The sequence below is a fragment of the Trachurus trachurus genome (assembly GCF_905171665.1).
Source record: "Trachurus trachurus genome assembly, chromosome: 1".
Taxonomy (NCBI): domain Eukaryota; kingdom Metazoa; phylum Chordata; class Actinopteri; order Carangiformes; family Carangidae; genus Trachurus; species Trachurus trachurus.
Genome location: NC_139891.1, coordinates 5,237,635 through 5,249,829, shown reverse-complemented (window position 1 = coordinate 5,249,829; position 12,195 = coordinate 5,237,635). Strand labels below are relative to the sequence as shown.

The 12,195-nt window shown below is 43.0% G+C and overlaps 1 protein-coding gene across 3 annotated transcripts in view; it reads right to left on the bottom strand.

Annotated features, from left to right (window-relative positions):
• Positions 1 to 8,931: 8,931 nt before the first annotated feature.
• Positions 8,932 to 12,195, bottom strand: part of slc2a15b (solute carrier family 2 member 15b) — a 66,933-nt gene continuing 63,669 nt past the window's right edge. For all 3 annotated transcript variants that reach the window (XM_083975231.1, XM_083975232.1, XM_083975233.1), the window contains one exon: positions 8,932 to 9,964. In XM_083975231.1, coding sequence (XP_083831357.1) covers positions 9,740 to 9,964 — 225 coding nt within the window. In that variant the 3' untranslated portion in view covers positions 8,932 to 9,739. The remainder of the gene's footprint in view (positions 9,965 to 12,195) is intronic.

The window sequence follows — 12,195 nt, the reverse complement described above, 5'->3', positions numbered from 1 at the left end:
GGAGCACCTCTCCTCTGGTGACATACAGGGAGTAGCAAGTCTCTTTTAACAAGGAGTCTCTGAAAAAAAAAAAAAAAAAAAAAAAACATCCCCACATCTCATCTCGGCCAGCAAGTTTTTTTTCCATTTGTGATGAATTTTTGTCTGTTTTGGCCCAGACTCTGTACTTCCTGAAAATAAATGAAATGCTACAAAGGCAATTGAAATATGTAGTAAGTCTATTTATTTTTGCATCTGAATTGATTAAACAGAAAATTGGGTCACAATAGACACACACACACGCACCACGCACACACACAAAACAGAACTTTCAGCAGCTCCCCTGCTAACACACACACACACATCCTCTCCCATACAGTTGGGACAACAGTCCTGGTGAAATTCCTTGGCACATTATCAGTGTGTTGAAAGTACCTGACTGGTATGTGACAGTGGCAGTTACTGACAGTTCCCCTTTAAAGTGTGGGGGGTGGGCAAGTGGTGGCTGTGGTGTGTGTGTGTGGGGGGGGGGCTAAAGGGTTGATGCATTTGATACGAGTCCTGCTGAACACTTTACGGGAGCTGTCAGTGAGCCGAGAGGTTAGGTGGTGCTTATCGATCAAACACCCCTCCAGCCCTCCGTCCATCCCCTATCTGCCTCGCTGACCTTCATGTCCTGGAAAGGCGTGTCTGGGTGGGGACATGGTGATGGTCTGTAGACGGGGGTGGACGGAGGGCTTTGTCCTGTGGTTGTCAATGCATTTTCATATCACAGATTCTGTGCAAAGACACTTTACTGTATCATGAGTGTATTTTTCTGAATGTGTTGCCACTTTTTAAAACTACTGTACTATCCAACCTGTGCAACTGGTGCCTGTGTAAGATACAAACTGATTCATTTAAACTTTATTATTATTATTATTATTATTAATCAATGAATTATTCTTACTTTTTAGTTCAGGAAAATAAAAGATAGAGAACTGTAGCCCTATATTGTAATAACACCAACATTATGTATTAAAATGTAATCAGTGGTAAAAAGAAAGAAAGAAAGAAAGAAAGAAAGAAAGAAAGAAAGAAAGAAAGAAAGAAAGAAAGAAAGAAAGAAAGAAAGAAAGAAAGAAAAATATCTGTATCTAAGTACTAGATTTATTGTTAACAACAGTAGTATAAAGTACAAAAATATCTCGAAAAAAAAAACCATTCCTGTTTTTGCAGCATTATTGTGACTTGTACCTGCATCGCTACAGCTATAATCAGCATTTAAAAACACATACAGTATTGTAGCTTTTTAAAAGGAGACAGTAATAAAAAGGACACTGGTGTTTATGTCCCTACACAGTCCCTACAAGGAATGCAACTCCTGAATATTTTTTATTATTGATTAACATCCTAATTATTATTTTTTCAGTCAGTTAGTATAGTATAGTCAATAAAATGTGTGAAAACAACTGTCTGAAGATGAATCATGCTTTTTACAATTTCCCTTAATCCAAGTTGTCCTTTTCAAACAGCTTCTTGTTTCGGCCCTGCAGTTAAAAACACAATAGTTACAATACAGCAAAGTTTTTGGCATTTTTCCAAATTTTCCACCACTGAGATGAAGCCTGAGTGTCAGTACTAACAATAGCCAGAGTTGCTGACTTTGTCCCAAAGTAATTAAATCTATAACAACTCAGCCAACATTAGTATTTGTTTACACTGGCTTCATGCTGTATACGAACTAATGTTGGACTGTATTTGTTAATCTTTACTAATTCTGAAAAGTAACTACAACTGCCAAATACATGTAAAAAAAAAGAAAAAAAAAAAAGATCAAAAATACCATATACAACATCTCCCTCTGAAACCAAAATCTGAATCTCTGAGTTACTCTACACATCTTTTCCCAGTGCTAACAAATTTGGATTTGAACCAATCACACGCCTGCTTTCCTGACCTCCACACCACTGCTGCCCCTGTTCACACGCTCATTGCGAATGAAAATCTCTTCACAATTAGCATAATCATTTCACAATTTCACAAAACAACACCAAAATTACGCTCACACTCAAATCACAGCACGCACACGAGTCCGAGCGTCTGACGGGATCTGCTGTTATCCTGAAAAACGCAGCTTTTTAAGTTATTCTTTCTTCAAATTCTGGCGCAGGGCCACAGCTTTTTTTTTTGCTGCAGAGGTGGACGCCGTGCATCAGACCAGCAGCATGCAAAGAGGCTGTGGAGAAAAAAAAAAGAAAGTGCGACAGAGGGGACACCCAGTCATCTTGTGGTTGACCGTAACCAGTGTTTAGCCTGGACAATCTTTGGCCACTGGTCATTACAGCACCATGCTGGGCCCGCTGTACTGCTGTCAAAACACTGTGCTTGGCAGCGACTGTGCATAACAGAATGTGACTGGAGAAAACGTGTGGAATTGATGTGGAAGTTTTGACCTATGAACTGATTGTTTTTGATGAGCCACTGACTGTCTTCTTTCTGCCCACTAGGTTATATGAGAAGCATTTTTTTTTTGCAGTCAAGTCAAAATGTATGAGTGTGAGGGAAACAGCTAAAAGTGAACACATGGGGTCGGATGTGTGGGTAACTGGCTCCCCCTACTGTCTCCTGGGTTTTTTCTCAACTAACTGAGGCCTCTGTGTTGGATGGATTTATATTACTCCAGAGGAACAGTTTACTTCATGTGTTCAAGCAAAAAAAAGTCAACCAAGTGCATTTGAAGACCTTTAGATAAATGTTTTCACATCTGTATGTGTGTGCATGCTCATCTTTACACACCCTGCACCCTTTTCCCTCCCTCTCTCCTTCCTGATCTATAAATACTCTCTCATCAGCAGAGGTTGGCTGCAAGAGGCGTCGACCCCGGCCTCTCTCCGTCCAGCAGAGCAGTGATTTATGGGGGCTCAGCCTGGCGCTAACCTTGCACTTGGGCCCTGGCAGTATAAATGATGGCAGGTCAGCGGCAGCGTGGATGGAGGGGAGAGAGACTCTCTTTCTCCACCTCTGTCTCTCTCTCTCTCTCTCTCTCTGTCCTGTAATCATCAGTGTGATGGAGACATCATCATCATCTCTTGGGAGTATAAATAGTGCTGGATCAGGTGACAGTGCCAGCCCTGGCCTTTGATGGGAGCTTTAATTTCATGCCTAATTTCTCTCGGCACAGATAGGATCGATGCTGCCCTGCTCGTGCTCCCCATCCCTCTGCTTCCCTCTGCTGCAGAGACGGAGAGAGCAAAGAAGGACGAATGCCCAACACTGACTGATGTGCACGCCGAGAACATTTAGCTTACCTGTAAACACACACCTATGTATCGACATCCTTCACGGGACGCGGCCGTGCTGACGAATACAGACGAATACCATAGGTGCAAAAAAAGGAACCACATGGAGAGTTCCCTTTCTGCATCCCACAGACGCCACGAAGAATCAATACAGCTGAAACAGATAGCTTTGGAAATAAGAGCAACAAGCAAAATATAGCTGCCCACCTGTGTGTTGTGTGTGTTACACATTGCCATGGTGATAAATATTAGCCCCCTGTCCGCAGTTGCAGCCCCAGGGAGGCATTGAACTCTAGCCCCTCCATAATGACTTTGTCTACCTATCGATCCGGCTATGATCCATGTACTGTAATTCTTATATCATCAGCCCTGGCCCCGGCAATAACTCCAAGTCATATTTCGGGGCCTCTCGTCCACTTGACAACTTAATGATGCAGGGGTCCTTGCCGAGTTTGGACTATTCCCCCCTCCTCCTCCTCCTCCTCCTTTTTCTTCTCCTCCTCCTCCTTTCTCTTTTCCTATACTGTTCCTTCCCCTGCAGGGCTCTAATTTCTCGTTGTTCTCTGAGACTAATATCAGCGAAGGCACAGAGAGGCTGCTCTCTCTAAGGACTTCCCACTCTGAGCCACATATCTTCTCCTTTTCACCTCTGTGTGTTAGCAGTATAGCAGAGGGTTAGTGTCTGGGACTGTTGTGCATCTGTCTCCGATTTGGAGCACAGCCCCTGCAGGCTCCCGAGGAGACTCAGGCGTCCCTCTTTAGATCCTGCTCTTTTTCTCCCTCTGAGTCGGGGCCATATTTCATTGTCATTTCAACCCTCTGTTCCTATAGCCTGGATGTAATAGCAGGAGATATATGGGCCCCTACTTCTGCAGGCTTCCCATAGCTTCCTCAGCCTTTTATAAAACACTGTCAGAGTGACAAAACAGCAGCCCTTGGGTATTGGGGCACAGATGCCCCCTCATCCCGAGGCAATTTCTCAATATCCTGCACTGATCCTTTTAGCAAAGAGATAACATCTGGGTCCTTGGACAGGATAAGTTGGAACAGTCATCCTGGAAAGAGTCGTAGCTCATCGCTATAGCTCTGTCTACCCGTAAGCCATAGGCTGTCTGTCAGCTCTGTTTTTATAAGAGCTGATTTAGGGAGCAGCTCTTTAATCCTGGGCCAGCAGAAAAACCACAGGAGCATGCCGGACCGATCCATACTGATACTGCTAATCAAGGAGCTTCAACCTGTCGGAGCAGGAATCTGCCCAGACATTTCATAATGGAGGGGTAAAGAGAGATGGGAGAGGGGTATGATTGGGGAGGAGGGGGGGGGGGGGGGGGGGGGGGTCATTCATGTCTCTAATGATGTTCCACCTGGCCGCTGAGACACATAACAACCCTGCACCTCTGAGACAGCCAGGGCCCTGATTGAGATGTGAGTGAGCGAGGAGGAGAGGGAGGGAGCAGATGGGCTCTGCAGACAATTAGAGCTGCATGTTCTGTTGTGGTTCCTCCACTTTGTTCCTGACACTCACTTCATCCTTAGTGACATCTGTCCTCTTTTTTTCTTTCTTTTTTTTAATGTGCCACTGCAACTACCTTCATTTTCCTTCCGGCTTTCACAATTCAATCTTCTTCTCATCTCCATCCCAGTCTCTCCTTCCTCTCTCCTGTGCTCCACATCTCTCCATCTCTCCCTCTCCCTCTCTCTCTCATCCTGCCTGCCACCACCACCACCACCCCTCCCTCCCTGCCTCCCTCCCTCCCAGCCTTAATTGGGAGTCAGGGAGAGCAGTGGAAATCGCATTAACGCGGGCCCTGCCTGGGTGTGCCATCCATCTTCTTTTTTATTACGCCGCGCCGGGGCTGCCTGGGCGCTGCCGTTCGATTTGTCACCGGCCTCGTTCGCTGATAACAGGCATTTGTCATCGCCTTGCCTCCCTGTTAATGTTATCATCTCCTCCCTGACAGCCGCCCTCCGTCGGGGAGCGCCGGCGACAAAGCACATCCGTCAAGCGAATATTTCCACGGCTAAGGGGACCGCACACTGCAATAAGCCACATTAAAGCACTTATGAAGGGTGCAGGCTCGTGCAAGCGCGCGTGTGCGTGCGCGTGTACCCGCTATGCGCACACACACCGGTGCCGCTGGCTTGTGCGCATACACATAGCGCGCGCGCGCGCAGGAGCGTGTAGTGCGCTTGTCGAGGCGAGGTGGGGGCCGACAGAGAGAGGAAGAGGCAATTTGTTGCAATTAATTACGCAGTGAGTGTGGCTTTGTTGTGTGGGAGAGCATTTTATCTGTTGGAATGCTTCTTTCGCCAGACTGTGATGCTATTTGTTTGATTTATCGCTCTTGCCTGCCCGAGGCGGAGTGAGCTCGCGTTGTGTGAGTGTGTGTTTTCACATGTGCACGATACTGTGGCATTATCCACAGAAATATACTGTAGTCTCAGTGACAGGGAGCCCTTTGTTTGGGAGTGACGTTACATATGAACAGCCACACTAGTGCCCGTATGCGGCCATATCTCTCAGGACTGAAACTCTTCTGACCATTTGTCATGCAGCAGCAAATCAAACAGCTCCAAAGGTTGACCTTCCATCACCCAGTTTGCCTGCAAAATGCTGTGACACCCAGATTTACTGTACAGCCAGGGCCGTTGTAAGGTGAAGATAATTCTAGGGGCCCAGCGCCCAGTGGGGCCCACAAAAAACCCCATTAGTCTAATCTTTGTATGACTGAATTATTCTGCATAAGACCCTGACTAATACTCAGTAATGCTGCATTAGCGTCAAAACAAAGTAGGCTAAATTAAAGCAGAAGTAAGCGATCCGGTCGTTTTGGCTAATGCTGCGTTCCAGGCAGGCTTTTGAAACCGTACCGTACCACGACTTTGTAGCGTTCCAGGCAACCCACTCGTGTTTTTCCGACCTGTTTTACCTATGAAAGTTCACTATAACGGCCACTCGTAACTTCCGACCCGTGAACTCGTACCAGATCGAACTGGTACGACTTCACAGGTCGGAAAAACACGAGTTACAGGTTGCCTTGAACGCACCATAACGTCTTGTCAGCCGATGGAGTTAGCAGCCCCCGCCCTCGTCATGGATCTATTGGTCCTCGTCCCTATAGACCTTTTCAGAGAGTATAAACAAATACAGGTGTTACCAAGGATACTAATTAAGGCTCCATTCCATTTAGTGTACCAGAGCGTTTTCTAATGAGCCACACCTGTCTTTGTTTATACTCTCTGAAAGGGTCTATACGTCACCACATTCACGCGCATCCCTTGGCTGCACACACAGCCCTTCATGCCGTTCTCTCTCATTGGATAAAACTTGTAGGATACGAGAAAAGGTTTCTCCTCGACTCAGAGCAGAGCAGAGTGACTGAGAGACCCGTGTTTCAGACCAAACACTCTATGTAAGTGATTGCTGTCGGAAGATACAACTATTTAAGACTTATATTAACACAAATATATCGCTTACTTCTGCTTTAATGTTGCACTGTATTTAAATTAATGTTGCACTGTATTTTAACTTTTAACTTATATCTAGGTTGCTCCTTTGTCGTGTATATTCATTGTCTAGACATTGCAGGATATATTTTATCATATATTTTCCTCTTTGTATCCTATTTATTTTCTTTAACTAAGTTATTTTCCTCTGGAGCGGCCTGGCCGAATAATTTCCTTCGGGATGAATAAAGTTATATCTATCTATCTATCTATCTATCTATCTATCTATCTATCTATCTATCTATCTATCTATCTATCTATCTATCTATCTATCTATCTATCTTTAAATAAGAAATGATAATACATACGTAGTCCAAAAAAAACTGGAAAAGTTAGGGGCCCACTTTAGTATTCTTTAAAGGGGCCCAGAATTCCTAGCAACGGCCCTGTGTACAGCACATACACCACACCCCCTAAACAATCCAGATGTGATATGCTGATGTGACCTGGTCCCTTCTCTTCTCTCTCTCTCTCTTCCTCTCTCTCCTCTGTGGTGTCAGGACGAGCAGGGATGTGACAACATTTATCCATCCTGCCTCAGTCGGGGGTTTGCCGGGGCCTTCTGCAGGGGGCTGACAGATGGATCAGCCAGCCTAAAGGCAGTGGGAACGGATGAGAAAGAGCCGAGTGCCACTTCTCCATCCTTCAACGTACTGTATGACTCCCAGATTTGCTCTGCACCATCACATGGTATACAGCAAATTTGCAACCTTGGCAGAGATCGACACAGTTGTGATGATGATGATGGCCCTGTCAGCTAGCAGTGAGGCAGTGGTGCTGTTGCTGAGACTCCTCATTGTGATCACAGCATAAGAGCAGGTCATAAGAAATGCACAAAAAATCATTAGTTATAACTCTTCCTATACTCTAGAAGACACCCGATACCTCTCCAGGGCAAAAAAAACATCACCAGAGACCCCTCCCACCCCAGTCACGTCCATTTTGAACTCCTGTCCTCGGGGAGGCGATACAGGTTCCACAAAAACACGCACCAACAGACTTTTGCACAGTTTTCTCCCCAAAGCCATCCAATCTCTCAACAAACACACACAACTCCACATATATCAATCCATATCATACATATCAACACTCAAACACACACATCTGCTGGCGAGTTATCCGTGATTTCCAGAATGTTCTCTCTCATGATACCACACCTTCCCACAGTGCAATAGGAAGACCTCTTACCTTCTGTGTTAGAGCTGCAGAGCATCTCCAAAAGCCATGTGCAATATAAAACATTAACATCTACAGACTTGGTGACTCATTAAAAAGCAAGATACCCAGGAGCATTTAAGAATAAATTCACATAATTTATCAATGCATTGTTATCAATAGGAGAGATATATATTTGCTTTCACACTCAGTAGCGATTCTGGAGCTTTCGATCAATTTTAATTTCATCAGTTGTTGTGGTTGGTTGTTGTTTGTGTTGGACAGTCGACACGACCAAACCTTCATCAGCAGATGAAGGTCATGTGATATGATTGAAAGCCTCTGAGCCTACTGAATAGACCTAGTGAGATCTGTTCTCTGAGCTGCCGTTTCCAATGATTATTAATTTAGCATGTTCCAAGTATGTGATCTATTAACCCTTAATAAAGCTGTCAGTTACATTACCACACATAAACCCTTTATAGAGTCAGGAGTGCCGTATAAGTGGTACCTTCATTTGCTTCCCCTTCTACAGTTTGAGTTCAGCTGGAATAAACAGCTTCTTCAGGCTTTCACTGTTTCTTCTACAATATTCTTTTATTACACCAGTACTGGGAATCATCGCGGCTGTGATTGTCTGAGGCCCACACTTTATTGGGGTATTTGTTTCCTGATATATGGGTATTTGTGCTGTAATTGCAAGTGTTATTTTTGTTTATGGTTGTTTTTGGTGAGAGGCAATAATGCCAGGTAATGATATTCCTCCATTTTAATTTTCTACGTTTGGAGCCAAGTTCCAGTTATTGGCGTCACAGATAAATGAATGAGAAGCAGATGCTGGCTAGCTTTTGTATTTGCAGTTACTGCGCGGTAAACTTATGTAGAGTATAGCCATGAACATTATTATTTTTAGCATGATTTGCTTATGAATACAATGAAGATAAATAAGTAAAAACAAAAGCAAAAGACACCCACGTTCATACCTCTACATTTTATGTAACATCTCTCATTGTCACTCCACCATATATTACACAGATTGGGCTTGTAAAACACATAACAGTTAAAAACACCTGAACAAACTTGTACAGCTATTTTGGTATATTGATATATTAGAACTCTTTGAAAAGCTTTACACATGCATATGCAAATATTTGTATAAGAAATATGAAATGACTACCACAGTAGCCACAATATGCAGCTCTCTTATGTAAAAAAAGAGACTAAAAAAAAAAATCACCGAAAGACAAAACATACACAGGCTCAAGCTATGGATCAAGACATTCACCTTGAGCTTAAGATAAACGGTTTTCATGTTACTGGATACATATATTCACTCTGTATCGAGCAACAAAAGGAAGTCATTCAACACTGAATACAGACAATAAAGTGATCATGAGACTTGTTGCAGAGGAAGTGAAACTAATACAGAGATTATAACTCACTGTGAGAAACCAACATAAAGTATACACTGTAAAATGCAGAGGAATGGATTAAAATGTCCTTCGTGGCTGATTTGAAATGCATGACTGCTTGACCTTCACCTCACATAATGTATAGAAGTTACATTTTGACCAGAAATTGACGGTCTAAAACATCATTCATGGTTTCAATAGAGTGTTGACTGTTAAGAATAAGCCCATCTTTCATTTTGTGTGTTTGCGTATGACGCATCCATGTAGGTGCATTGGTCTTAGTAGTTTTCACATGATGCAGCAGATCTCCTTGGAACCACAGTTCTTCCTTTTTCCTTTCCCATACTTCGAGGTGAAACCATCACAAACATGAAGGTCCACCTCCTCTTCCCTCCTCCTGGGCTTTTACTTCTCGTCATGCTGGCCGAGCGTTCCGTAGCCGTTCATCATGGCCAACTTCAAATGACCGTTGGTCAGCTCCTCTTCAAGTATGTTGTTCTTGGCGGCAAACATCTGGCTGATCTCCATAAATGTTTTGTTCTTAGTCTCAGGAACGACGAAGATGGTGTAGACGGCGACTCCCAGGCAGATCGCAGAGAAGATCAGGTAGCAGTAAGGACCTGTCGCTATCTGTAGTGGAAGGACACAGACAGTGCAACTGTGATTAAAAGAATACAAACGGTTGATCAAAGTCATTTCAAACTTTCTTCACAAAGTGTGAAAGAGAGGCAGAAGTCAGCTGACAGTTTCCATCTCAAAACAACTGAGACAGAAACAGGATCCACAGACAGTGACGGGCGACACTGAGACTAACGAGAACAAATTAAAGAAGAATTACAAGAACTTCAGAACATGAAAAGTAGGCCAGTGTTGGTTTTATACATCAAAAAAGAACTTTTGATTAATTTCATGGATTATCTTTATGGTCAAGGACCCAGATATGAACTCCTAATTGATTTTCGGCGTCTTGGTGAACATTAACTATTTGCTAGCTTTCAGAGTTGTTTGGACATGTGGACAAACAGTTATCTTTCTAAACATCCAGCAGAGTAGGTTCAACAAGTTCCCAACCTTTTTTGGCTCTTGACCCCATTTTGACATCACAAATTTCTGGCGAGCGTGTCAATCAAGATGAGCCAGCTCAGATATTTTTATATGTTGCATTTTATTTGAACTCGATTTATATTCGAGAAAGTGAAAGTATATACAGTTGTTTCAGATTGTGTGTGGTGATTTTAATCGTAATTTTAAAAAGAATAATAATTAGTTAAAAAAATATTTTTATCAGTAATTTATTTTAGCAATTACTAGACATTTCAGGCGACCCCATTTGAATTCCAGGCGACCCCACACGGGGTCCCGACCCCAAGGTTGAAAAACATTGAACTACACCATTCAGCCATGTTTTTAAAGCAGAAGTAAGCGGAATGTTTGTGTTAATATGAGTCTTAAATAGTTATATCTTCCGGCAGCAATCACTTATATAGAGTGTTTGGTCCGAAACACAGGTCTGTCAGTCACTCTGCTCTGCTCTGAGCCGAGGAGAAAACTTTCCTAGTATCCTACAACCTTCATCCAATGAGGAGAGAGAACGGCATAAAGGGGCGGTCCTCTCTGTGTGTGCAGCCAAGGGATGCGCGTGAATGTGGTGACGTAGGGACGAGTGCGGGGACTGCTAACTCCATCTGCTGACAAGAAGTTAGCCAAAACCACCGGATCGCTTACTTCTGCTTTAATCTATACTGACTGTGAGATGAATACCATGTTTTGCTCTGTTTACTGTAGGTCACCACCTACTGTTCTATCTGTTTCTTCAGCAACCAACTAACTGCTAATATCTGGGCAGGTAGCACAGTGATAAAAAGCTAAAAAAATATATATCTGCTTGTGTTGAGAGTAAACCAGGAGGGTTGTGGGAAAGTTATTGGACAGAAACAAAAGCTGAACGTTGCTGAAACGCTCTGTAAAGTGGAGGGGAGGTGCAGAGTTAGGTCACATTTCTGTGGGATTGTCACAAGATATTTGAACCACTGCTAAAAATATTGATTGGTGCAGCTTAAAGGAGGAAACGTAATATTATAAGGATTTGTTTTGGGCTCCCACTACTAGAGACAGTGCTGTTAGATTTGAGACCCACTGGTTTATTGACTAATATTGACTACAATAAATGAATAAATACAACTATGACAAGTTGAAATGTCTGCTGTGATTGAAAATGTAGGATTCAATTCAATGTTGTTGCTGTCGTAGTCTCTCAGATTTACTGTTCTTTCACCTTGATGAACTGTCTCTAATTATATGTCACAAAACAATTCAGAGAAATATGACTGGATTTAAATTGGAGTAAAAAGTACATTTTGCCTTCTGTCCATATACATGCAAGGATGTAATGGATCAATACATCCAGTACTTACAGAGTTAAATAAGAAAATTAAACATCAGCTCTTGTATGGATGATTTTGATTTGATCATATGCTGTTTTGGCAACAAAAAAGCAGCCAACATACACACCCTGATTTCCTCAATTAAATAGAACGTAAGAGATGAAAGCTTTACAAAGCCATATATTTCTATTTTTTACACAGGAACATTGACCTTGACATCTCATAGCAGCTACTAGTTAGAGGCTTTGATGTTGAAGGCTGTGTTATGGAAAACAGAGTCAGATGTGAAAATTGTTATCAGTTTTAGTACAAACGCAGATGGTCCAGGATAAGACATTTGGCCTGTAGCTTCACACTGAGACCAGAGGCAAGGAGAAACTGCAAAAGCCTGTGACATCTCTGAGAGTCTCTGTGTTTTTCATTTCTGCTGCCATGTAGATTTTCATCCACACTTCCCACATCACACATCATTGTCAC